The sequence below is a fragment of the Phaenicophaeus curvirostris genome, chromosome 7 (assembly GCF_032191515.1).
Source record: "Phaenicophaeus curvirostris isolate KB17595 chromosome 7, BPBGC_Pcur_1.0, whole genome shotgun sequence".
NCBI classification, from domain to species: Eukaryota; Metazoa; Chordata; class Aves; order Cuculiformes; family Cuculidae; genus Phaenicophaeus; species Phaenicophaeus curvirostris.
In genome coordinates, this window is record NC_091398.1 from 3,594,810 (window position 1) to 3,620,621 (window position 25,812).

General features: G+C 48.5%; 1 protein-coding gene across 1 annotated transcript; it reads left to right on the forward strand.

The window, feature by feature from the left end:
- The first annotated feature begins 1,252 nt into the window (after positions 1 to 1,252).
- On the forward strand, positions 1,253 to 23,935 carry ATIC (5-aminoimidazole-4-carboxamide ribonucleotide formyltransferase/IMP cyclohydrolase). Its single transcript, XM_069860604.1, has 16 exons — positions 1,253 to 1,317; positions 2,958 to 3,084; positions 4,946 to 5,022; positions 6,307 to 6,373; positions 10,021 to 10,109; positions 11,340 to 11,491; positions 11,625 to 11,781; positions 13,196 to 13,321; positions 13,480 to 13,587; positions 15,116 to 15,201; positions 16,726 to 16,815; positions 18,978 to 19,106; positions 20,043 to 20,135; positions 20,771 to 20,953; positions 22,308 to 22,463; positions 23,604 to 23,935. Exons 1-16 carry the CDS (start codon positions 1,296 to 1,298, stop codon positions 23,721 to 23,723), a joined length of 1,782 nt encoding a protein of 593 aa, XP_069716705.1. The 5' UTR covers positions 1,253 to 1,295; the 3' UTR covers positions 23,724 to 23,935.
- Positions 23,936 to 25,812: the final 1,877 nt, after the last annotated feature.

A 25,812-nucleotide genomic window follows, 5' to 3' on the forward strand; every position in this document is an offset into this window, starting at 1 on the left:
GACTGAGAACTCCCACCCTTGGATTCCCACATTTCACACCGGGATTCCATATCCCAGACCAAGATCTCCCCATACCCCACACCAGGATTCCCACATCCCAGACCAAGATCTCCCATCAGACACTGCGATTCCCACATCCCAGACCCAGATCCCTCATCCCACCCTGGGATCCCACACTAGGATTCCTGCATCCCTCCCACATCCCACCCCAGGATCCCCAAATCCCACACCAAGATCTCTCATCCCACACTGGGATTCCTAGTTTCCTCACCAAGATCTCTCATCCTTCTGCGGAGAAGGACTTGGGGTGCTGGTGGATGAGAAGCTCCACATGAGCTGGCAACGCGAAGAAGGCCAACTGAGTCCTGGGCTTCCTGCTTTCCAGGGAGGTGGTTGAGTCACCGTCCCTGGAGGTGTTTAAGGCACGGGTGGACGAGGTGCTGAGGGACGTGGTTTAGTGTTTGATAGGAATGGTTGGACTCGATGATCCGGTGGGTCTCTTCCAACCTGGTTATTCTATGATTCTATGATTCTATAAAAAGCAGTGAGGCCAGGAGGGCGAGGGAGGGGATTCTGCTCCTCTGTTCCTCTCTTGGGAGACCTCATCTAGGGTCCTGTCTCCAGCTCTGGAATCCTCAGCATAAGAAGGAGATGGAGCTGTTGGAACGGGTCCAGAGGAGGCTATGAAGATGATCTGAGGGCTGGAGCAGCTCCCATGTGAGGACAGGCTGAGAGAGCTGGGGTTGTTCAGTCTGGAGAAGAGAAAGCTCTGAGGAGATGTTATATCGACCTTCCAGTACCTGAAGGGGCTACAAGGAAGCTGGGGAGGGGCTTTTTACAAGGGCTTGTGGCGATAGGACGAGGGGGAATGGGGATAAACTAGAGAGGGGCAGATTTAGACTAGACATACGGAGGAATTTCTTCACCATGAGGGTGGGGAGGCCCTGGAACAGGTTGCCCAGGGAATTTGTGGCTGCCCCATCCCTGGAGGGCTTCAAGGCCGGGTTGGATGGGCCTTGGAGCCCCTGATCCAGTGGGAGGTGTCCCTGCCCATGGCAGGGGGTGGAACTGGATGGGCTTTGAGGTCCCTTCCAACCCAAACCCTTCCACGACTCTATGGCTCCACCTCACTCCGAGATCCCACCCTGGGCTCCCTCCCCGGGTCACACACGATGTCGTGTGTCGTGTGTCCCCCCCCCTCAAACCTCCCTCGTGTCTCCTCCCCCCGCTCCGCCCCAAGCCGGGAGCCCAAATGGCGCCACCGCCCCCTTCCCCCTCTCCCTTCCCGCCCCGCCATGGCCGCCAGGCAGCAGCTCGGTAATGGGGGGGGGGGGGGGGGGAGCAGCTTCCAGGGGGAAAAGGGGCTCCAGGAAAGCTGGGGAGGGGGCTCTGGGTCAGCAAGGGCAGGGACGGGACATGGGGAAGGGGTTTGGAGCTGGAAGAGGGGAGGTGGAGCTAGCAGGAAGAAGTTGTAAGCCATGTGGGTTGCCCAGGGAAGCGGTGGCTGCGCCATCCCTGGAGGATGGATGGAAGACCAGGTTGGATGGGGCTTGGAGCAGCTTGAGCCAGTGGGAAGGGGTCTCAAAGCCCATCCAGTTCCAACCCATGCCTATGGGCATGGGTTGGAACTGGATGGGCTTTGAGACCCCTTCCAACCCGAACCATTCTGTGATTCTGTGGATCAAGCCCTTAAGCAACAAAGATGCTGTGAGCAGGGTCCTGAGGTCACCCTGGTGAAGAGAAGGGCAGAACTTACAGGACTTATAAAGATTCCCCTCTCTTAGCCCTGTTGTTACTGATAAAGCTTCTGAGGAGACCTCAGAGCAGCTTCCAGAGGCTCCAGGAAAGCTGGGGAGGGCTCCTCGTCAGGGAGGGCAGGGACAGGGTGAGGGGGAACTGGTTTAAGTTGGAGGAGAGGAGATTGAGATGAGGTCTTAGGAAGAAATTCTTCGCGATGTGGTTGGTGAGGCCCTGGCACAGCTTGACAAGGGAAGTTCTGGATGTCCTGTTCTTGGAGGATGGATGGAAACGCCAGGTTGGATGAGGCTTTGAGCAGCCTGGTCCAGTGGGAGGTGTCCCAGTCCATGGCAGGAGGGTGGAACTGGATGGGCTTTCAGGTCCTTTCCAACCCAAACCATTCTCTGATTACATTCTATGTTCTGTGGATCAAGTCCTTAAGTTATAAAGACAGCATGGGCAGGATCCTGAGATAATTGGGGTTGTTCAGACTGGAGTAGAGACAGCTCCAGGCAGACCTTAGAGCAGCTTCCAGTGCTGAAAGAGGCTCCAGGAAAGCTGGGGAGGGGCTCTTGATCAGGGAGCGCAGGGTCAGGACAAGGGGATCGGTTTTAAGCTGAAAGAGGGGAGATTGACATGATATCTTAGGAAGAAATGTTTTCTTTTAAGGGTGGTGAGGCACTGGCACAGGTTGCCCAGGGAAGTTGTGGCTGCCCCTGGGCCAGGTTGGATGGGGCTTGGAGCAACTAGATCCAGTGGGAAGTGTCCCTGCCCATGGCAGGGCGTTGGAACTGGATGTCTTTGAGGTCCCTTCCAACCCAAACCATTCTGTGGTTCCCTTCTGTGATTCTATGGATCAGGCCCTCAAGCAACAACACTAGTGTGGGCAGGTTCCTGAGACATGCCCATATGCTTCTCTCATGTTTTCTTTGTTCATGTAGGTGTTTGCTGTATGCTTGGACTTCCCAGACCAAGCAGACTGTGTTAGGCTCTCCTGTTTCGTTAAAAAAAGAATAACTGAAAGTTTCTGGATCTTGCAAACAAAAAGCTGGGGAGTGCAAACCAAGTGCAGTTGTAAGGCTGAGAAACTTGGCTGTTTTGATTTATGAATCTCAGCGCTTGGGCATTGTTGTCTGTGAAGGACACCATTCTTTGATTCTATGATTATTTTTCTGCTCCGCTTCTAAACACAAAATATTTGTGCTCTTCTCACCCATTAGCTTTACTGAGCGTCTCCGACAAGACCAGCCTAGTGGAGTTTGCAAAGAGCCTGAATGCTCTCGGCCTGGGTCTCATCGCCTCGGGAGGAACAGCCAAATCTCTGAGAGATGCTGGCTTGCCCGTCAGGTACAGGCACTCCACTAAAACACACGTTTGGGTCCTGAGGGCATTTAAATCACTTTCCTGTTTGTGAGCAAAAGTGACTGAAAAGGAGTGTGAAAGCAAGTCTTCGCTTCCCAAGGAAAAAAAAAAGAACCCACCCAGGAGCCCCACAGCAAACTTCAGAACCTCCATGGCCCCAAGTTGGCTGACTGAGGCCAAAGAGCATTGCTGTGCAGGTCAGAGGAGTTTTAGGGGTGGTGTGTTGTGTTCTCTGCCTTGAGCTGGCTTTTTTTCTTGTGAGACAAATCAGTTGTCTTGAAATTCATAATCTGGCCCTAGTGCTGCTCTTCACAGCTGGGTGAAAGCTGATCTTTGCCTGCTCCTGGGGCAGAACTGATGTGTGTCAGGAATATCCTGGAGCTCGCTAGAGATAATTTGTCACAAACATTTTCCTGAGCACGGTGGCCAGCTTTGTCAGACAGAGCCATTAAGTGTTGTGCATCCCCTGTTCGAGAAGAGGCATGTATAGTCTCTGACTGGTTTGGCCCCTGATTCTGGGGTAATGTGTTTTAGTTTCTTCCTTGCTGTGATAATAAATGAGCTCTGGCCAAATAAATATTGATTCCCATACATCGTTGAAAAATCTGTCGATTATTTGGCAGGATGAGGTGATTATAACTCCTTTTTCGCTCCCAGTGAATGCAGTGATAGGCTATGGGGATCTATGGATACACACCACCTCCAGAGCTCCCTGTCCTCACTGTCATCCAGCACTTGTCCGTATCTCTCTGACTTCTTTGCTTGGCTGTGCTGTCAGTGACACCTGAAGCAAAGAGTTGTCACATTTCCCCTTCCCTCTCAAATTTTATTATTCCTTTACCGTCATAGACTTTGAGCAACCAGAACCAGCGGGAGGTGTTCCTGCCCATGGCAGGAGGGTGGAACTGGATGGTCTTTAAGGTCCCTTCCAACCCAAACCGTTCTATGATTCTATAAACAGCCACAGGGAGTGATGAAACTTCAGTTAATGTTTTGATGGAGCTTGGAAGAAGAGTGCTGAAGTATTGCATCTTCCAAGTATGGTCTTCCAGTCCTTCTGTAAACCATGTTCACTTAGGATTTGCTTGTCTTGGTTCTTTCAGTGTATCTCAGAAATAATTGTACTGCTCAGTTGAGCATGACCTGTGAGCTTTCTTAATGGGAAAAGCAGTTTTTTGGCCGTTTGGAATAGGGAGGTTCTGTCATGGAAGTAATAAAGTTCTGTGTATAGAGTCACTTGTTAGAAAGCAGTGTCCTTTCTGTCTCCTGTCAGAGGTCTCTTTCACCTAAGATCTAGATAAACACCCTGTGAAGAGTGAGAGACCATTAAATCAACGTTCTGGCTGTTTTTACTTATTCTTCTGTACCCAGCAGCATTTTGCTAACTACTTGACAGATGCCAACCATAATAAAACAGTCAGAGCTGCTGTAACTTAGGATGCCTCATCTCAGAAGTACTTCCCAGCCTTCTGTAAGAAGAATGTATCTCTGGTCTCTCACTGAGCATAGGTTTTTCCTGGCAGTTCAGTTATAAACCTACCATATGTTGTGTTCTTACTGAGCTACAAGATATTTAGAGGAATCATGCATGGGTTTTCCCTCTGTGTTCCTCCTGTCACAGGTGGGAAGGCCATGATCCTTTAACAGATGGATCAAAAGAAAGCTAAGTTTAATTCCCCAGCCCCTTGCTGCCTTCAAAACTCCTAGGGTTTTAAATCTCTTTCAGGTAAAACCAACATTGCCAGTAGATCTAAATTACTGCCCTGATGGGAATAGTAAATGTTCAACCTACAGACCGAGTCACTATAGCACATCTGTAATTATGTTGTGTTTTCTCACTGAGCAGAGATGTTTCGGATCTGACGGGGTTCCCTGAGATGTTGGGTGGACGAGTGAAAACCCTTCATCCTGCAGTCCATGCTGGTATGTTTCTGCTAAAGTATTTTCAGTTTTAATGAGAAATCCCTGAGCAGTGAGGGTGGTAAGAGGTTGAGAGAGGCCTTTTTTAAGGGTTGTGTGGAAGAGCAGAGTAATGAAGTTCAGACTAGACATTAGGAAGGAATTTTTTCATTGAGGGTGGTGCAACACTGGCCAAGGTTGCTCAGAGGGGTGGTGGATGCTCCATCCCTGGAAACATTGAAGGTCAGGTTGGATGGGGGTCTGAGCGACCTGATCAAGTTGAAGATGTCCCTGCTCACTGCAGGGGGGTTGGGCTGGATGAACTTCATAGTCCCTTCCAGCCCAAACCATTCTAATTATGTTCTGTTCTGGAAAGGACAGGGTGGAGGAGGAGCGCACAGTGGCTGAATTGCTTCCTCTGTTGCTCTGCTGGTACCAATGCAGCTACCAGAGGTTTTCTTCCCCAGGGCTGCAAGTAGCGGGGCTTCTCTGTAAATTCCTTTGCACATTCTTTGCAGAAGCTGTTTCAACCCTGTTCAGGCAGAGAGCTCCACCAAGTTTAACCTGTGGCTGAATCTGGTGTGCAGCATAAGACATGTGATAGCGTAGTCTTTAGAAGGTGATTTCTGCATGTCTTGTCTTCCCTGGCTCTTCTTCAGCAAGGAAGACTGCTGATAATTGGTCAATCTACACATTAACCCATCTGCTTTATCATCTCCTGTTGCTGTGCTGGAGATCCCTCGAGTTGAACCTGTTGCTTGTCATACCTGCGGGCTGGAGACAGTCTCTTTTGATGGCCTTGAACCCAGGGTTGTGCAGCTGCATAATCCAAGTTTCTCAGAGGTCCTAGACTCGTGCCAGCCACCTGCGCTGCTCAGCTCGAGGCACGGTCACTCTTGCTTCTCTCGTTTTGCAGGCTTTGAGTGTTGCTGGCTGGTGATTGGCAGGTGCCCTTTTTCTCTCCATGACCTCTCTAATGACAGTTTTTGTATTTTAAAGGTAGCAACTGAATGCTTGCAAAGTACATTTTTGAGATTGATGTTCAACACTTGATACGCTCTAGGATTTAGTGCTCAGGAAAGAAAACCTGTTCATATGGATTTTGAACAGCAAAAGAGTCAGTAAAATGGGACAAAGGTAGAGGAGTAGGGACTGAGGACTGTTGCCTGGACGAGAATAAAAAAAGTTCATGGTAGAAAGTCTCTGAGGAAAAGCACAGTTTTAAAGAAGATATTGAATTAAACAAATGTTTGTTGGTGATTTAATTCTTTTTTTAATGCAAATGCACTTTTTTCTTTTTGTAACTAGGCATCTTGGCTCGCAACATTCCAGAAGATAATGCTGATATGAACAAACAGGATTTCAGCCTTGTAAGGTAAATATTGGGGAACATGGTGCAATTCACCAGTAATCAAAAATGAACCTCGGAGACCAGTCAGCACCAATGAATAGGAGCAGGAGGGACTAACAGCTGCAGTCTCCTTCCTTCTCAAGGCTGGGAGATACCATGTTTGTTACAGTAAAATATTTCCTACAGATTGTATCACCTGTGATAAGAGCAAACTAAACCAAAGCAGTTACCTTGTGGCTTCTGGTTGTCTGGCAATTTGAGCACTTTACATTTAGTCCATACTGGGCCATATTGCACTTCTTGCAAAGTTGAATTTAGCACTTGTGCTGCTTGAGGGCACATCATAGAATCATGGAATAACCTGAGTTGGAAGAGACCCACAAGGATCATCGAGTCCAGCTCCTGTCCCTGCATAGAACACCCCAACATTCACACCGTGGGGCTGAGAGTGTTGGCCAAATGCTTATGGAATATTGTCAGGCTTGGTTGCTGTGCCTGCTTCCCTGGGAGCTGTTCCAGTGCTCCACCACCCTCTGGGGAAAGAACCTTTTCCTCATGTCCAACTTAATCTGCCCCCACCCCTGTGCATCTTCCTGCCTTTCCCTCAGGTCCTGTCATTGGTCACCAGAGAGAAGAGTTCAGCGCCTGCTTTCCCTTCTCCCCTTGTGAGGAACTTTCAGACCACAATGAGGTCTCCCCTCAGTCTCCACCAGGCTGAACAGACCCAATGATTTTAGCTGCCCCTCATACAGCTGCCCCTCTAAACCCTTCACCAGCTTTGTGGCCTCCTCTGGACTCTCTCCAGTAGCTTTAGGTCCTTTTTATTCTGTGGTGCCCAAAACTGCACCAAGTGCTCAAGGTGGGGCCGTACCAGCGTGGAGCAGAGTGGGTAACACTGGCCCCTCAACTTAGCACTGGATGCCTGATCAGATGACAATTCCCGATTTTGAAATACTTGCTTAGTCAATATACCCTTTGATATTTGCATAATGTTTACCAAGTAAATAATAAACATGAAAAGCGGGTCAGGAACACGCATCGTTTGTACAGGCAGAAAGCACACAGATAACGGATAAGGCTTGCTTTCTGAGAGCCATCATGGGAGCAAGTGAGCTGCAGCCAGAAATTGAAGTAGCACAGTTTGTACAGTAGCATAAATCATAGAATCCTTTGGTTAGAAAAGACCTTTGAGGTTGTTGAGTCCAACCGTACCCGTCCACTACTAAACTAGATCCTTGAGCACCTCATCTTCCTGTCTTTTAAATGCCTCCAGCAATGGGGACTCCACCACCTCCCTGGGCAGCCTCTGCCAGTGTCAAAGATATTTTTCTGGTTTGATTAGAATGTATTTACTCACTACACTTATGTAGGGAACTCTTGGAGTGTGTTTAATTGGTTTTAATATCTAACTAGCAATTGGGATACCCAGTTCTATGTTGGGGGTTACTCCTGGTTCAGAAATGTATGGTTGAATTGAACATAGCAAGTTGTAGGTATAGCCAGGATGGAGGTGTAGTTTGACTGAGGTGATTGGACTAGAATGCATCTTAGCTTTTAAAAGCATTTTTAAAAACCGATGTGCTTGGTATGGATGGATTTCCAGGCTGAATTTAAAAACCTGAAACTTAAAATCACAGGAATCCTCACAGGTGGCTCAGCAGTGGTGGCTCTTCAGAGTACGCTACATATCAAAACAGGCTCTGCTGAATTGCAGGGGGGAGTAACTTGGCTTTACATCAGGGGCTTGGAGTGTACTTGCCTCTGGAGCAATAACTGGGTTTGGGTTGTCTGACCTAAGGCCAAAGGAGCTGATCCTCAGCAGGAGGGTCTTTGCATAGTTGCATAAAATTTATTTGCGCAGGTCAAGGTGGGAAACCTTGGTATTGATTATCTTGATTTACAAGGATAAAAACATTAGCGGTGTTAAAGTCCACAGATTCCTGATGGTTTGCAACAGGTCAGGAGCATGAATGGGTTTAGGAGGAGGGCTTATCAGAGATAGAACAGAGAATAAAAGGCATTCTAGGGAAGGACCAAGGGGTGTTGGTTGACAGTAGCCGAACATGAGCCAGCAGTGGCCCCAGAGGCCAAGAAGGCCAGTGGCTTCCTGGCTTGTATCAGACACAGCGTGGCCAGCAGGAGCAGGGCAGGGATTGTGCCCCTGCACTCAGCACTGGTGAGGCCACATCTTGAATCCTGGGTTCAGTTTTTGGCTCTTCACCACAAGGAGGACATTGAGAGTCTGGAGTGTGTCCACAGAAGGGGAATGGAGGTGGGGAAGGGGCTGGAGAACTGGTTATGAGAGGTGGCTGAGGGACCTGGGGCTGTTGAGCCTGGAGAAAAAGGCTGAAGGGAGACCTCATCACTGTCTGCAACTGCCTGAAAGGAGGTTGTAGAGAGGTGGGTGCTGGTCTCTTCTCCCAAGTGATAAGTGATAGGATGAGAGAAAATGGCCTCAAGTTGTGTCAGGGCAGGTTCAGATTGGACATCAGGAAAAATTCCTGCACCCTAAGGGTTCTCAGGCCCTGGCAGAGGCTGCCCAGGGAGATGGTGGAGGCCCCATCCCTGGAGGGGTTTAAAAGACAGGGAGATGAGGCGCTCAGGGGTGTGTTTTAGTAGTGGACAGGTACACTTGGACTCAGTTATCTCAAAGATCTTTTCCAAACGATTCTATGATTCAGTGAATTTAGAGACATAATGGGTTCTGAAAACCATGCTGGAAGCTGATTATTGCTTCTGTGTGAATTCATCGCCAAACATGGAAACGAAAGAGCATTAAAACTTGGACACAGGCATATACATCACAGCAATTTGCTGCCAATACTGGGCATGTGCTGGAGTTTGATACCTTCCTATGTTCAAATTGAGACAGTAAACTAATTGTCTTGAATCAAAAACATAGTCTGTGAAGGTCAAAAGAGGCAATTCACTGCTGTTCATATATGGGGCGAGTTTTTCCTTCATGCTTCCTGATATGCAGACTGCAGCTTCTGCCCAATCAGGTCAAGAACATAGTTCCAGTAAGTTCCAGCCTTACCTTGAGAAGGGGAAGTCAGTCCTCTCATCGGCTTTTCTGTGCCACGGAGGCCTTATGGGATCCAGGCTGTGTGCTCAGGTTTCACATGCCGTTGGTATTTTTGAGGTCCAGAAGGTGACACGTAGGTCATTTTCTGCTCCTGGGAGGTGGTAGAAAATTAGCCTATGGATCCTTTGTTTACCACAGACCTCACTCTGGGTGCTTCCTCTGTTATGAAGGCTGGCGGATGCCTGTTTTCAGCAGTGCCCAGAGTTGGCTTTGAAGTCCTTTTGAGTTGCGCACCAAAATTGCTAAACATTTAAACAGAGGTCTGTGTATTTAAAGGAACTCCTTTTTTAAACTTATTTGTGTAAATTTGTGGTTTACTCACTGTGATGCTGTTCAATGCAGAATAGTTCAGTTAAATTCTGTAATACAGAGGCTTTTTCACTGTTGTGCCCCTGCTTGGCCTCTGTCTGAACACTGCTGACTCCTCAGTCTTTTAAAGAAAGAAGCCTTGGCTACAGGATTTTGTGTTGCTCCCTGATCTGAGAGACAAGACCCTAAAAGCTCTGGTTGTACCCAGTGCATTCCAAGCTCAGTTTGGTCTTTTTATTTCTCATGGAGTAACCCTGCTTTTCCCCTCCATTCTCAGAGTCGTAGTATGTAATCTCTACCCTTTTGTGAAGACTGTATCTTCTCCGGATGTCACTGTACAAGAGGCAGTGGAAAAGATCGATATTGGTAAGTTAAAGGGAGAGTAAATCTGTTCTCCAGGCAGATTTGATGGTTCTGGTCTCTGAGTGGTCTCAGGTCTTGTCTTTTCTGTTTGGTGGCCTTGCGCATCCTTAAAGGAAGTCTGCTAAAGAGCACAGGAGCTGCAGCATTGTTGGTAAAACCTCGTTGCTTTGAAGCAGACCTGCAATTCAAATGTCAAATCACTGTTGTAACAGGCTGGCAAGCTGTGCTGCCCAAAGGACAGAGCCTGATGCGTTGCAAAGTCCGTGCTGGGAAAGGGCAGGTGGACCGTGCTTCCTCCTGAAACGCAGGAAGCAGCCAAAACCTCTACTGCTGCCTCTGACAGGGTAGTAAAAATAAAACCCATCAGCGTTGGAGAGAAGAAACTGAACCACTGAAAGTGTTCTGGAGATGGCTGACAACTTCACTGCAGGAGGCCTTTGCAGGGAATGGGATTGGTCTGCATATGTGAGAGTAGTTATGAGCACGGACCCCTGTACCGTCAGCAGTTTTGCTTTTCGTGCTGCTTATTAACCCCTGAAGGGTTGCTGTTCCCTCACTGCAGCATCTCTGCTTGGCAGCTTGCGAACGGCACAGGCACAGATTTGTGCTGTGGGGTTGGGTTGGGATTGAATTTTCTCACAGTAGTTTAGTCCAAATGATGCCCAGCAGAGCTCTCTATTAAATGTTTTATGGAGTAATACTCTCTCTGCACGTAGCAGCGCCAGCCTCTACTTTTCCTTCGCAGCAGCCTAGTATCTTGTGTGATTTGAAGTGTTGTAATAGCCGCGCAGAGTCAGATTTAAGGGGAGAGCGTGACATTTTATCTTACACAGAGGACCTGGGCAGAATTCATTAATATTTGCAGCGAGGTTTGAGAACCTCAGCTGTTTGGCAGAGTAGAAGTAAATCTTCCTGCAGACCCTTCCCAGCCCAGTGTGGCAGAGGGTGGTGCTTAAGTGATCCACAGATAAGACAACTGCTCTCTGCGGGATGTGGCTGCACTGCTGGCAGGAGTTTTTGCCCCAGCTGCTCATTGCAGCCTGTGGATTGTGTCAAACTCAGCAGCCTTGTGCATTTTGAAGAGCGATCTTGCAGTCCCCTCTTGCTGGAGAGAGAGGGGGTCACATTCCTCTGGCACAAATGAATGATTCACATCCCTTGCCAGCCTCAGATGTGGCACTTGATGATGCTGTGTCTGGAAGGAGGGTGCTTCATGCCTTCTTTCCCTTGCAGGAGGAGTTGCCTTGCTGCGAGCTGCTGCCAAGAACCACGCTCGTGTGACCGTTGTGTGTGACCCCGCAGACTACTCTGCTGTAGCTAAGGAGATGTCGACATCAAGGGACAGAGATACCTCTGTGGAAACCAGGCGCCTCCTTGCACTGAAGGTTGGTCGTGTCTGCTTCCAGCAAAAGGCTCCGTCAGACTTAATTTGCCTTTCATTCATTCACTTCTTGAAACACCAAATCCTTTGCTAGCTGATGTTTGCAAACTGAATGGTGTTCCCCGTTCTGTCCCCAGGCTTTCACCCACACTGCTCAGTACGATGCAGCCATCTCTGACTACTTCAGGAAAGAGTACAGCAAGGGGATGTCCCAGCTGCCCCTGAGGTACGGTATGAATCCTCACCAGAGTCCTGCGCAGCTCTACACGATGAGACCCAAGCTTCCCCTGACAGGTGAGGCCTGGCCGATGGTTCTGTGATTCTAGGCCAAAAGGGAGCTCGGGTAGGTAGGAAAGGAGGTAGCTGGGCATGTCTGACGGTTTTCTTTAAGAACTAAAATACCACCTTGTGCTTTAGTCCAAGAGGTGGCCAGCAGTGCCTTAACAACGGCTTTGTTACCGAGTGGCACTAGCTTTGCAGTTAAAAGGTTGAGCTGTGTGAGGCAGCAGAGTCTGCTGATCCCCACGAGACTTATTGCAGCTCCATGTTCTCTGTTGGTGTAAGGTGTGTGTCTACACTGAAGGTGCTTTGGGCAGATCGATGTGGTGCACCTTCTGCTTGACATCAGATCCAGATTTTGCAAAGGAAAACCTTGTTATCCTTGAAAGATGCTTTGCTCCTTCCTGTTTTTCTTATTTAGCAGCTTCCCAATCTTCTTGTGTCACCATTTGCTCTGTCTAGAATCAGAGCTGTCCTTCTCTACATCTGAATGGGTTTTGTTCTGTTTTTCTCTCTGGTGGTTTTGAGCGGAGGTTAGTAAGCTTGGTTTTCCAGAATGCTGGTGGTGGCAGAGGGAAGGAGGGGATGCTGGTTTCACTCACAAGAGTCTGGGACAGGTTTGGTGTCTCCTGTTTTCCAGGCTGTGCCACTGCTCACAGCATTGCTGCAGTGAGGGAAACTCCTCTTTTGGAGAGAAAGAAAGTCTGTATGTGCTTGTTCTTGGATTGCTTTAATGTTGCTGAAAACCAGCTCTGCCTTGTGTGTGGGCATTGGCCTGTTGAGCAGAGAATAAAGCTTTGTGTTGCAGCATTTCCTTATTTCAGTTCTGGGATCCCATAGGAAGCTTTTCCGTACTAGATTTATAAAGAATTCACCTGCTAGGGAGCAAGGGTCGTGGTTTTTGTGTTCTTCCCTGGCAGCACTGCCTGTGTCCCTTGGTCACAGTCAAGCTCTAGTAGGCTCCCTCAGAAAGAGATGGCTCTTGTTCCAAATGGCTGCTGGTTGAAGAACTCAGCACAGGAGAGAATGTTCTTTATTTGTTCCCCTTTGACAAGAGGGAAGGCACACAGGGCAGCGTCTGTCTTGCTCCAAGGTTATATCAACAGCTTCTGATGGGGAAAAGAACTGTATGTGCATCTTCTGACTCCCAAGGCTGTGCTTTCCTCAAGTCACTGAAGCTTTTTGGCACAGCTTTTCAACCAGCTGCTGAGGAGCCAGGGTCACTTAACAAGAGCAATTTCATAGAATTAGAAAGGAAGGGTTGGAAGGGACCTTAAACATCATCCAGTTCCAACCCCCTTGCCATGGGCAGGGACACCTTGTAGAGATTTCAGTTCTTAATGGGATAAATACCTTCTACTTGCTCTCCAGGCACTGAGGAGAGGCGTGTGCCCGCTTTAAGGTGTCTGCTCATGTGCTCTGTTTGCAGTGGTGAATGGTTCTCCAGGGTTCATCAACCTGTGTGATGCTCTCAACGCGTGGCAGCTGGTGAAGGAGCTCAAGCAAGCATTAGGCATTCCTGCTGCAGCCTCCTTCAAACACGTCAGCCCTGCAGGTAGGGTGGCTCCTCGTGTTGGTGCTTTTCTCTGAGCAGACTGACCTCTGGCAGGCCCTGGCCTGTATGTATCCCTATCCTGGCCATCTGGGATGGTTCCAGTGGCAGGAACTAGCAAGAGACTCTGGTTTGAGTGCCCTGCTTCTATTTCCCACTAGGTGCTGCTGTTGGAGTGCCTCTCAGCGAAGAGGAGGCACAAGTCTGCATGGTGCATGACTTCCACAAGACCTTAACGCCCTTGGCGTCTGCCTATGCGCGAAGCAGAGGTGAGAAGCCCAGGAAGAAACCAGCGTGTCTGAAGAGCTGAGCTTAAATCTCAGCAGCTGAGCATAACGCTTAGCGCTTGACAGGCTTTTCCATTTGCAGTCTCCTCCTCCTCTGCAGAGATTTCCTCCATAATGATCTGACTGCCTATGAAAAATTGCCCTCCAAGTGATCAGACCTTGCATCCTCTTTTAAAGAGGCTAAAACCACGTTGAATTCTTTCCTGATACATATAGAAGACCTGTTGAGAGTATTTCAATTTACATGTCTGCATATACACACACATATATATAAATCTATGAGGCTTTGGCTAAAGAATGGCTGAACAAATAGCTGTGCTGGTAGCACACTTGGCCTTCCACTGCATATCGGGTGCTCAGGCATCATAGAATCACAATGATTTGGATTGGAAGGAACCTCAAAGCACATCTGGTTCCACCAGGGACACCTCCCACTGGATCAGAGGCTCCAAGCCCCATCCAACCTGGCCTTGAACCCCTCCAGGGATGGGGCAGCCACCACTGCTCTGGGCAACCTGGGCCAGGGCCTCCCCACCCTCACAGGAAACCATTTCTTCCGAAGATTTCATCTCAATCTCCCCTCTTTCAGCTTAAAGCTGTTGTTCCTCATCCTATCCCTGCACTTCATGACACTTAACTTGAGTAGAAATATTTCTGCCTGGTTCTTGTTGTGGGTTTTTTAGATTTTTTTTTTAATGCTTTTGCACTTAGAACTCACAAAAAAAAGATAAAAATAAGCAAATAAAAATAGCCTCCTCTGCTTAGCTGAGATACTTTGCTAATTCTTTCATTTTCCATGGCATTCTTTGAGAATCTGCACAGTTTCTAGAGAGCAAAGCAAACTTGATAAGTATCCTGTTGCCTTGCATTTGCTTTTCACCATTTCAGGGACCACCTTTGAACATTGCCCTCAGAAAAGCATTGTGGGATTGTAGAAAACCAAACCTTTGGAATGGCAAGGACAGAAGAATTGACTTTGTGAAGTAGTACAGCATTAGTGATGGGAGCTGAGTGCTATTAATTAATTGTTCACCTTAGCTCTGCCATTAAATATAGAGAGTATTTAATTTTAGAGGAAGCAAAACCAAATCTTAAATTGCTCTTAGCTGCATTTCTGGACCTGTTTTTTTTGTAGGAAAAGCTAAGTGGGAACATAGGCATCTAAAAGCTTTCTTCTTTTCTCAACTGTCTCCCATCTAAACTCTTTCTGTATGATCCTTGTGGCTCCATGTCCTCTTGCCACCACAGCAGACACACTTCTAGAAGCAGAGGGAGTCATTGCAGAGTTAGAGCTTTGACATGCGCAGGAAAGAAGGAAGACTGTCTGAACTATGGGAATATTTAAAGTGTTTAAGGCAGGATTTTTTCATCCTTGCTACTGTTACATGGCCTACTTTTCCTTGGCTATGGGAATAAATTCTTAGTTCTCATGGAAACTGGTTTGTAGGAGCAAAGGCTTGTTTTGTATTATGGTGTAGTTTGATATGTTACTAAAAAGATGATTTTACAGGTGCTGATCGGATGTCGTCTTTTGGTGACTTCATTGCACTGTCTGATATCTGCGACGTGGCTACAGCCAAGATTATTTCCAGAGAGGTTGGTTAAACAGCAGCAAATCATTTGAGTGTAAAAAGGAAAATCATGCCAGGGGGAATCGCGTTTTAACAGCCATTCTGTTTGGATTGGACCCATTTTACTGAAAGCTGTTTATGGGACCATTTAGGTAATTCAGGATCCGGAGTGCAGAATTTACACTTATTTCTTGATGCTTTTTTTCCTCCTACCAGTTAAAACCTGTCTGTGGGAGAGAACGGGAAATAGCAGTGCTTGAAATGCTGCTTCCAAGAGATGATTGCAAACTTCTGCCTCCGAGTAGGCCTCTGGAAATGAACCCTGATTACACTGTCACAAATACCTGGTTTAACAGCTTTAATCAGAGCAATAGAAGAGGGAGAGCTGATAGCCAGCCTCTTGCCCGAGGCTGGAATGGGGACGTAGATTGCCACCTCCCAGCTGATACAAGCTACATGTGGGCTCAGGCACTTTCCAGTCTCTGCTTTTAACTTTGCTGGATCCAGCCTTAACTTCGTAGCTGACTGCGCTGCACAAGTCACTGATTTAAATACAGAGTTAAATAGCCACGAGTTAATGCTTTGCCAAGCACATCCCTCTACTTAGGAGTTGCTTAGATTTTTTTGAGAGGGGGATGGCATGATGCAAACCACTCTCTTGTACATTGGAGACTTCTTTCATGGAATCACGGAATGGTTTCGGTTGGAAGGAACCTCAGAGCCCCTCCAGTTCCAACCCCCCTGCCATAAGCAGGGACACCTCTCACTGGATCAGGCTGCTCCAAGCCCCATCCAACCTGGCCTTAGACACCTCCAGGGATGGAGCAGCTACAGCTTCTCTGGGCAGCCTGGGCCAGGGCCTCACCACTCTCATTGTGAATAATTTCTTCCTAATGTCTAATCTAAATCTCCCCCCTTCCAATTTAAAGCCATTCCCCCTCGTGCTATCACTCCAGGCCCTTGTAACAAGTCCTTCCCCAGCGTTCTTGTAGGCCCCAGCAGGTAAAAGAGCACGTTTGACTGGTTTGTGAGGATAACATTTGCTATGCTATTACTTAGAAAACAACCCAAAACAAAACCAAACCACCCACATTGTAGGATAAGAATGTACATTAAAGATGTGTATCGCCTCCTGGCACTGATGAATGTTAATGCTTCATCTCAATTTCAGTGCTGTTAACAGCTCTCTTGCCAACATTTGTGTCTCATCAGTAGTGTCACTGTTGAAACTTTAAGCTGTGTTTACTGTTAGAGCTGAGAAGTGGAGATGTCCTGCACGAGCTGTTTCCCGCTGGAGGGGGCTATCAGTTGTTAGTTCCATTCTGATTGAAGTGATGGCAAGATGTTTTCCACTAACTCCTGCCAAAGGCTTATAGTGCTGTGCTGTTTCCAGGCCTGAAACTGATATTATAACTGTGCCTTTGGTGTTGCATGGTACAGGCAGACCCCAAAAGTCAGGCCTTCAGTCCCCTTCTGGAAGCAGCAGGTGGGGCTCGTAGTATTAGCCCCTTTCTTTTCACGTGGAAGCTGAAATCTGCCTGTGTTGCAGGTGTCTGATGGTGTGGTAGCTCCTGGCTATGAGGAAGAAGCTCTCAAAATCCTTGCCAAGAAGAAAAATGGTGGTTACTGTGTCCTCCAGGTTTGTAATCCTCCTCCACTCTAACCCTCTGCTGCTCTCCATACCTGCTTTTCACATGTTAGTGTCCAAATAGCTTGGGGGGGCTGATCCAAGCCCCTCTGCAGTGCGTGGCAGCATTTCCTTAGTGTCTTGAGGAATTCCCATAGAAGCTGGAATTCCACCAGCATTGTGGTCATGTTTAGCCTATAGTCCTAGAACAGACTGTGTTTATAATGCCTTTCTTGGCTTCCAGAGTGATGTGGATTTAAAGTAATTAAATCTATGACCCAGCAAGAATACTTCAAAGAAACAGAATTTCTTGGCTGGCTTTCCACTCTTTGACAGCTTTCCTCTCGCTTTTGCTGAATTGCTTTCCTCCCTGAGTTCTTTTTATCTAAGATGTAGGGCCTCGGTGGTGATGTGAGTCTTGGCAGTGAGAAGCACACTAAACCAAGTCCCAAAGTGCCACGTCTACAAGCTTTTTGAACCCCTCCGGGGATGGAGACTCCACCACCGCCCCGGGCAGCCTCTGCCAGGGCTTCACCGCTCTTTCAATAGAGAAAATTTCTCTAATACCCAACATAACCCTCCCCCTGGCACAACTTGAGGCCATTTCCTCTCATCCTATTGCTTGTTACCTGAGAGAAGAGACCAGCACCCACCTCACTACAACCTCCTTTCCAGGAGCTGTGGAGAGCCATGAGGTCTCCCCTCAGCTTCCTTTTCTCCAGACTGAAAAATCTCAGTTCCCTCAGCATCTCCTCATAACCCTTGTTCTCCAGCCCCTTCCCCGCTGCCATTCCCTTCCTCTGGACACACTCCAGCTCCTCAATGTCCTTGTATTGAGGGTCCCAAAACTGAAGCCAGTGCAGAGCACAGGGGGAAGATCCCTTCCCTACTCCTGCTGCCACACCATGGCTGATACAAGCCAGGATGCTGTTGGCCTTCTTGGCCACCTGGGCCACTGCTGGCTTATCTATCAACCAGCACCCCTAGATATCGCTGAGAGAAGCCTTATCTGGGCACGTGGTGTTTGTAGGGCAGCCTTTAGCACAGTCAGGGGGGAAGTTCAGACAGAGTTTGGAGCTGGGACGATGCATCTTTACATACTGATGCTTGTCAAGGAATATCAATACAGAGCGGTCAAGCCAGTGTCAGGTTGCGTTCCCAGTACCTGCAGTGGTTGCTGGGCTTCAAAATTATCCTGTTTTGGTGAACGTAATGGATTACGTCAGGCTGTCAGAACAGCCAAACAGGTCCTGTTTCTGCCTGACTCCAAGAGACAAACAACTAGAGAACTTCACTATAACTTTACAGAAAGAAAACCCAAGGCTCAGCCAAGGCTGCAGTTGTAGAGTCACTACCAGGGGAGATGTAGAAGGTGGCGCAGGAGTTTCGGGCAGGAAAGGGTGAAATCTTGGCAGTTGATTGCTTCCTGAATTCAATTAGCTTTGCAAGCATGAGGTCATACTGGCTAAGCCTGTATCTTTGGGGCCTGTCTGAAGAGGGATGTCAAGGAAAGTAGATCTGAACAAATACTATTGGGTTATGGAAACCATGTAAAGCGTGTTCACATTCCTCTTCAGAGCTGGTAGCCTTGATCCAGTTACTTTGTGTCTCAGTAACCTGAACTGGGGCTCCCAAAGTTCTAAATAAGCTGACCTGAACGCAGTTTAACATCCCATTTAACTTTTCGCCTCTACACTGGTGTAGATTAACTGTCCTGCATGCACATTTGGAGATCTGCCCCTATGACAGCATCTCTCTGGAAATAATTGCTTTCACTGCTTTCTTTATTGTCAGAGGGCTGCAGGGGTTGTACCTTGAGGCATGTATGAAGCCAAGCAAAGTAATTCTACCTTCCTGTGAAAGACTGGAAGACTCATTGTATGTGTGGATGTTTTCCCCTTCCTGTGGAAGACTTTGTAGATCTTTCTGGCTCACAAAATGCGCATTTGTATGTGAGCATCTAGAACTCATTCCTCTCTTCCCCCTGTAAACATCCCTTTGTGCTGTTAGGACCGTGCTGCTCCAATTAATGCTAATTAGTTCTGATGATTTGATGTTGCCATCTATAAACCGCTCGCTTTTGGATTCTTTAGATAATGTGTTTTAACCTAAGCTTGGATGTTTGCTTTGAAGAGCTCTACGGATGTTTTATTGGCCTCTCCGTTGGCTTTTAGATGGATCCTCGTTATGAACCTGACGACACTGAGATTCGGACCCTCTATGGGCTGCACCTCATGCAGAAGAGGAACAATGCAGTCATAGACCGCTCGCTGTTCAAGAACATTGTGACAAAGAATAAAAATGTAAGTGTGGAAAGAGAAATGAGCTTAAAGATTGAGCTGGTGTGCTTTCCTCAAGGAAATCTTCACTATTTTAAGTGGACTTAAAATATTTTAAGGAGATTTAACTGGCTTTCAATAAAATAATGTAGCCAATATTCTATATTTGGGTAAATCAGCATAGTTTGCCTTTGTTTTGATTCCTTGCATAAATAAGAGGAGCTGGATCTTGCCCTTTATCTCTGACTACAAAAATATTTGTAGTTCTTATAAATAAGAAGCCACCCTGTGTATGTTCTTCTGGTGAGACAGCCGTGTGCGAAGGATCCGTTGCAATCTCACTCTGACTCACTGTTTATTTCTCCCTTCTGCGTACAGCATGCTGTATAAACTCTGGCCTTGTGGGTGATGCTCATCATTTAGAGTTCACATCATCCGAGAGTTATCAGTTATTCCTTTGTCTCTGATCTTGTTCACATTAAGAAACAGATGTTAATGAGCGTGTGATTAGTCACGGGCTCAGAAGCAAGTTCAGATATTGAGGTAATGAAAACCATTTCAATAAATTAGTCATGGAACAGACTTAAAATAATAGTTAATGTGGATATTAGGAGCTATTATCATCATTGCGGTCCTGTGCACACTTCCTTAGCTTTTTGCCTTTGAGCACATCTGATGACAGTGAGCAAACAGATAAGACTTTGCCGGCTTAGAGCCAGTGATTGAGCCCTCTTGACTTGGTAAGATTGCGTCTTCCTCTTGCAGGCTGCAAGATTAGCTGCCAAGCTGAACGTTTAGTTTTAATCTAACCAAAATTTGCTGGTAATGGAACAAACAAAGCTATTTCTGGTTCCCTCGCTTTCCCTCTCTACGGCACAGTACTTGTGTAGGCTCTGGGGGCTGCAGGTCACTAGCCACTTGGCTAGTCATGGTTTTTCAGACAATGGTTTTCTGTTTCAGCTGCCAGAATCTGCTGTCCGAGACCTGATTGTTGCCAGTATCGCTGTCAAATATACCCAGTCCAATTCAGTTTGCTACGCCAAGGACGGGCAGGTAAGGACAAAACCTTGGTGTAATTTTTTTGTGGCAATGATAGGGTTGGCTCTTGAAATTGTAGGGCTGGAAAAGGCCTTATGTGCTTCTGCAAGTCTAGCCTGGAGTAATTTCTTTTGTACCATTCCATCCCTTTATATCTTTTTTTGAGGGCTTGTACATATGTATGTTGCAGTCTGTAGAGAGCCTTAGGAAATGCCAGTCATTTTCACAGCTAGATTGTGATTGTCCAAGTGGTTCTTAGTTTTATTTTCATTTTTTTATATAAGGAAGATGGGATGTGTTTTCTCTTTCTCCCCTTTGGGGCATTAAATATCAGAGACAATAGAAAGTTTCTTTTTTTAAAGCTTATGATGGATGTTGAGGTTTATAGAGGCATTATCAAACGTTTAGCTGGAATATAGAACTGTTGGAATGGGTCCAGAGGAGGCTACGAAGATGACCCAAGGGCTGGAGCCCCTCTGCTATGAGGACAGACTGAGAGTTGGAGTTGCAGGTATTTCAAAGCATTCCTTGCTAATTAGTGAGAAGATCAGATTTGTGGGAGGCCTTTCCTAACTGCTTGGCTGGAATGCAGCTCTGATTGCGTCTCAGTGCAGCAAGATGTGATTGTGCTTTGTGTCTGTCTGCTCCAGGTCATAGGGATCGGAGCCGGCCAGCAGTCCCGGATCCACTGCACGCGTCTGGCTGGAGACAAGGCAAACAACTGGTGGCTCCGGCACCATCCCCGTGTGCTCTCCATGAAGTTCAAAGCGGGTGTGAAGAGAGCAGAGATCTCCAATGCCATCGATCAGTACGTCACCGGGACCATAGGGGAGGTAAGGGCAGGCTGAGAGGTTGCCCTGGTGAGTCCGGCCTCTGCGAAACAGCTGGAACTGCTGCTTGAAATAGCAGCAGTGCACTCTGGGACCTGGCAAGGCTTCCCAATACCTGGGCCTGCTCTCCTCTACCTCAGTTTTTCTTCCAGCCCCAGGAGCGCCAAGCCCTTCTTTCCAAGCCGGGCCAAGTGTCCTCTGGCATAAAATGAAGCTCTTTCTATTTCCACCCTTGGCTGGTACTGAGCCGCTTTGGTGCTGGCTCCACACTGAGACCTTCCTGGATTTGTCAGGGCTTCAGGCAAGAGAGGGGGCTTGGTTGCTTACAGCTTTGCGATCCCTGTTAGAGCAATGGATGTCAGCCACCCCTAACTCTGCTGGAGTCACTGAATTCCCTCCTGGCTGGGAAGGTGTAGGTGCCAGGATTTGGGGGTGTTCTCTGTGGCTGGAAGCATCTGGAGGAGTTCTTGGAGAAGCCAAGCCTCCGTGCTAGGGGTCAGAGCCAGAGGCACTGGGTTCCTCTGCAGGATTTGCTCTCCAGGTGCCACTTAAGAGCCTGGCCTGAGCCTTGTGCCTGGGTGCGGCGATTGATGATCCCAAGGAGTGGCCAGTGGCCAGTGGCCAGGGCCACTCCTTGGGATCATCAATCGCCGCACCCAGGCATTTGCCCCTCTGCTCCTGCAGCCACAGCTCCAGGTGCTGGGACCTGCCTTGATCGTTCCTTCCAGCAATAAGGAAAGGTTAAAGCTACAGCTGGTGTTGGCAGCTCCCACTGCCCTGTCCCTTCCTTTCCCCAGTGGTGCCGTTTGCTTGTGTGGCACTGGGGATTCTTGGAATCCCTCTGATTTCCCTGTTACAAACAACAGCGAGACAAGAAAATACTATGTCCTTTTTAAGTATGGAAAGCCAGGAGGTGGATTGGGGACCTTGTGAATCATCTCTGAGAGCAGCTGCTTGTTTAAGGGGGTAAGAACTGGAGCAGCGGCTGTTTCAGAAGGTGAATCATAAACCAAGCTGCTGTTTGTCATGTGCAAAATCATCTACTGGATCCCCTTTGCGTGTGCTGGCGTTTCCACAGAGCAGCGTGCTGAGCATCTTGGAATTAAAGGCAGGACAGAAGGAATCCCTGAAGCCCTGGGGTGAGGAGGGGGAAGGAAAGGAGCCAGAAGGATGCAAAAAGAGCTGATGGTGCTAATGTGCTCCCGCCACCACTTGAGATTTTAAAATCCCTGGGATGGAGCTCCCAGCAGCAGAGTGGTGGGAGCAGAAGGCAGAGCTGAGCTGGATGTTGGAGGGTGTTGGATGTTGCTTATCCTCGTGTGCTTTGGGGCTGAGCCGGCTCTTTTTGCCCTCGCAGGATGAAGACCTGCGGAAGTGGCAGGCGATGTTTGAAGAGGTGCCTGCGCAGTTAACGGAAGCGGAGAAGAAGCAGTGGATTGCCAAGCTGACTGCTGTCTCCCTCAGCTCCGACGCCTTCTTCCCTTTTAGGGACAACGTGGACAGGGCTAAACGGGTAAGGTCACGGCAGGGTCGGGACGTCAGGGTGACTCCAAGAAACGTCTGGGCTTTTCATTTTGAATTTTGTGTGGGCTGCTGAGGAATATCTCTGCTCTGCATGGCTAGATGGAATAGCACATCCTGGGAAGGGTGTTCCTTGTGGCTACATGGATATAATTATCCTGCCATTGCTCAGTTTGTTTATATCATAGAATCATAGAATCACCAGGTTGGAAAAGACCCATCGGATCATTGAGTCCAACCATTCCTATCAAACACTAAACCATGTCCCTCAGCACCTCATCCACCCACCCCTTAAACAACTCCAGGGAAGGTGACTCAACGTCAACCACCTCCCTGGCAGCCTCTGCCAGTGCCCAATGACCCTTTCTGGGAAAAAAAATTTCCTAATGTCCAGCCTAAACCTCCCCTGGCGGAGCTTGAGGCCATTCCCTCTCGTCCTGTCCCCTGTCCCCTGGGAGAAGAGCCCAGCTCCCTCCTCTCCACAACCTCCTTTCAGGTAGTTGGAGAGAGCAATGAGGTCTCCCCTCAGCCTCCTCTTCTCCAGGCTAAACACCCCCAGCTCTCTCAGCCGCTCCTCGTAAGGCCTGTTCTCCAGCCCCTTCACCAGCTTTGTTGCTCTTCTCTGGACTCGCTCCAGAGCCTCAACATCCTTCTTGTGGTGAGGGGCCCAGAACTGACCCCAGGATTCGAGGAGCGGTCTCACCAGTGCCGAGTACAGAGGGAGAAGAACCTCCCTGGACCTGCTGGTCACACCGTGTCTGATCCAAGCCAAGATGCCATTGGCCTTCTTGGCCACCTGGGCCACTGCTGGCTCATGTTCAGTCGCTGTCAACCAACACCCCCAGGTCCCTCTCCTCCAGGCAGCTTTCCAGCCAGACTTCTCCTAGTCTGTAGCTCTCATTTGGGATGAGTAGCGGATAAAGGTTTATTAAAATGCTTTGGAATGTCAAGACAAGGCCTGTTCCTTCCAGAGGAACCATTTCACTCTTATTCCCGAGCTGTGGAGAGAACAGACTGCTGGCATGAGGGACTGTGGGATGCGGGTGAAGAACTGGGGCTGCTGGCTCCTTTTTGGGGGAGGATTTCGGTTTTCCATCCTCTAATCCTTCCACTGATCTCTGTCTTTGTGCAGAGCGGAGTACAGTTCATCGCTGCCCCATCTGGCTCAGCTGCCGACGAGGTGGTGATCGAAGCGTGCAATGAGCTGGGGATCACGCTCATTCACACCAACCTTCGGCTCTTCCATCACTGAGTTTGCCGTGGGTGCCTGTGGTCCCTCTTTGGTCCCAGGCTCACCAGCAGCAGGGGCTGGAATTTTGGGAGGCAGCTGCAGCCTGCGCTTTGCAGGTGGTTGAGAGCTGTGAGCGAGATCTGTCCCTGTGTTAACAGAGAATTAAGACACAAGAAGCTGGCCTCCAGCGTAGAAAATGAGTTGCTCTGGCAAATAAACATATGGTTCTTGGCTGTGTGGTCTTGTGTTGTGGAGTCATAGAATGGTTTGGGTCAGAAAGGACCTTAAATATCATCCTGATACTGTTGTCCTCAGGGAAAAGGTCTCTTTTTGAGGTAGATGTTATGGTCCAGACTTGCCCAGTTCAGAAGGCCTGTGGAAAGGGATGTACACATGGCTTGCACCCAACTGCTTAATGAACTGATAATGATCTGTGCTGTAAACTGAGCCGAGCTGCCTTGTGTGTGTTTGGAGCCAGCAGGTGGTTTTCTCCAGGCGCTTCTCATCCATTATCCCCTCTCTCTGTGAGGAGAAGGGAGCGGGTCGATTGTGCAAGGCAGTCGGGGGGCTCCGTGCTCCAAATCCTGCCAGAGGCCGGTGCTTGGGCTGAGCGGCAGTGTCGGATCGTGTTCTCCGCTGGGAAAGCCTTGCTCCAGCGAGCCCAACATGCTTGCTCTGAAATGAGGCCTCGAGTTCCATTCGGAGCTCCCAGAGAGGCATCTGGGAAGCACCTTGCCAGAAGCCACTTCCTTTCTCCCCCGTGTGCAGTTTGCATTAAGCAGATTTGAACTCCGATTAGAAAACCAAAGTGAGAATCTGGAGCACAGTGAGATGAACAAAGGAACAGCCCTGGCACGTTTGTGCTGGCAATCGCGGGGACCATTTCAAAGGGACTTTTTGGTTCCGTTTTATAAAATCTGTTCAGTTTTGGCAAGGAATGGCCCACAGTTTTGCAATAAATGCTTCTGTCACGGCTCCGATCGCAGCTGGTGCAGAGCAGAAAGTCTGTGTGAGATAGCAGGGAGGCCTAGGCAGGAGATGGACCTGGGAGAGGGGAAATCCTTGCTTTGGCCTGAAAGGGAGCAGCCTCTGCTGTTTTCTGACCTCTTTAGTGGTTTAATTCCAAGTGGCTGGGTTAGGCAGGGCAGGGTAGAGAGGTTTCTACTGTTGGCCCCAAGTTGAGACAGTGGTCCTCAATAAAAATGGTTTCATTGGTTGCGCCAAGCCCAGCCCTGGCCTGGCGCTTCCATGGAATATTGGCATTTGGAGTCTTCACTGGTTTTATTAGCTTATACTTTGAAAGTTTGGTTTCAGACTCTTCTTCCACTGTTCTCCTTCACGCCTTGTCCATCGCGCTGGTTTGACCGTAGCTAGTGCATTCCCTGCTGTGAGCTTCCCTTGGGAAGCTGTCGGCTCATTCTTCACCTGCATCTTCTAAAGCAACAGCTCAAACAGGGACTGGTAATAAAGATGTGGCAGCTCCTGTTCTCCTGTGTTCCTGCTTATCATTGACCCTTTGTTTGCTGTCCTTGGGGCACTATTTAACCTACTGATGGAAGTTAATCTGCATGGGTCTTCTGGGTGAGATCTCCCATGAGGTGCTAGAAAATGTCTAATGAGGGTGGTGCCTATCTAAGGCCTCTCTGCAACCTGCAGTCTTCTACATACACAGCATCCATAGGGGGAGGCTTGTGCCTCCTGTTGCGCCCTGGGTGAGGCTAACGGGCATCTCCGAGTCCTGCAGAACTGGGGAACGGCAACGGAACATCCCGTGTCCCAAGGCAGTGTCCACTCTGCCTCACTTGTCTGACCCATCTAAACTCTGGTCTAGTTCCAGGAAGGAGGCTACCTCGTAGAAGTGCCCTCTGGGGTGGCTTGTCACCAGGCTGTGGTGACACTTTCAGCTAGCCTGGAGCTTTCCCCTGGAAGGAAACTGGGAGCAAGTCCCTGCTGGCAACGGGGCTTGAAATCCATGAGCCTCTCCTTTTTTGTTGTGAGAAGAGGCTGCGGTGTCTGTAACGGTTCCTTAGGAGCATGAGGATCTGCTAGTGGAACGAATTACATCTCCCTTTGATATTTACCGTGGTTAAAAGCAAACCCCATGGCTCTG

Coding starts and splice junctions, on each gene's coding strand:
- ATIC (XM_069860604.1), top strand. CDS start 1,296: ATGGCCGCCAGGCAGCAGCTCG. Junction 11,492..11,624: donor GGCGCCTCCTTGCACTGAAG/GTTGGTCGTGTC, acceptor TTCTGTCCCCAG/GCTTTCACCCACACTGCTCA. Junction 22,464..23,603: donor ACGTGGACAGGGCTAAACGG/GTAAGGTCACGG, acceptor GTCTTTGTGCAG/AGCGGAGTACAGTTCATCGC.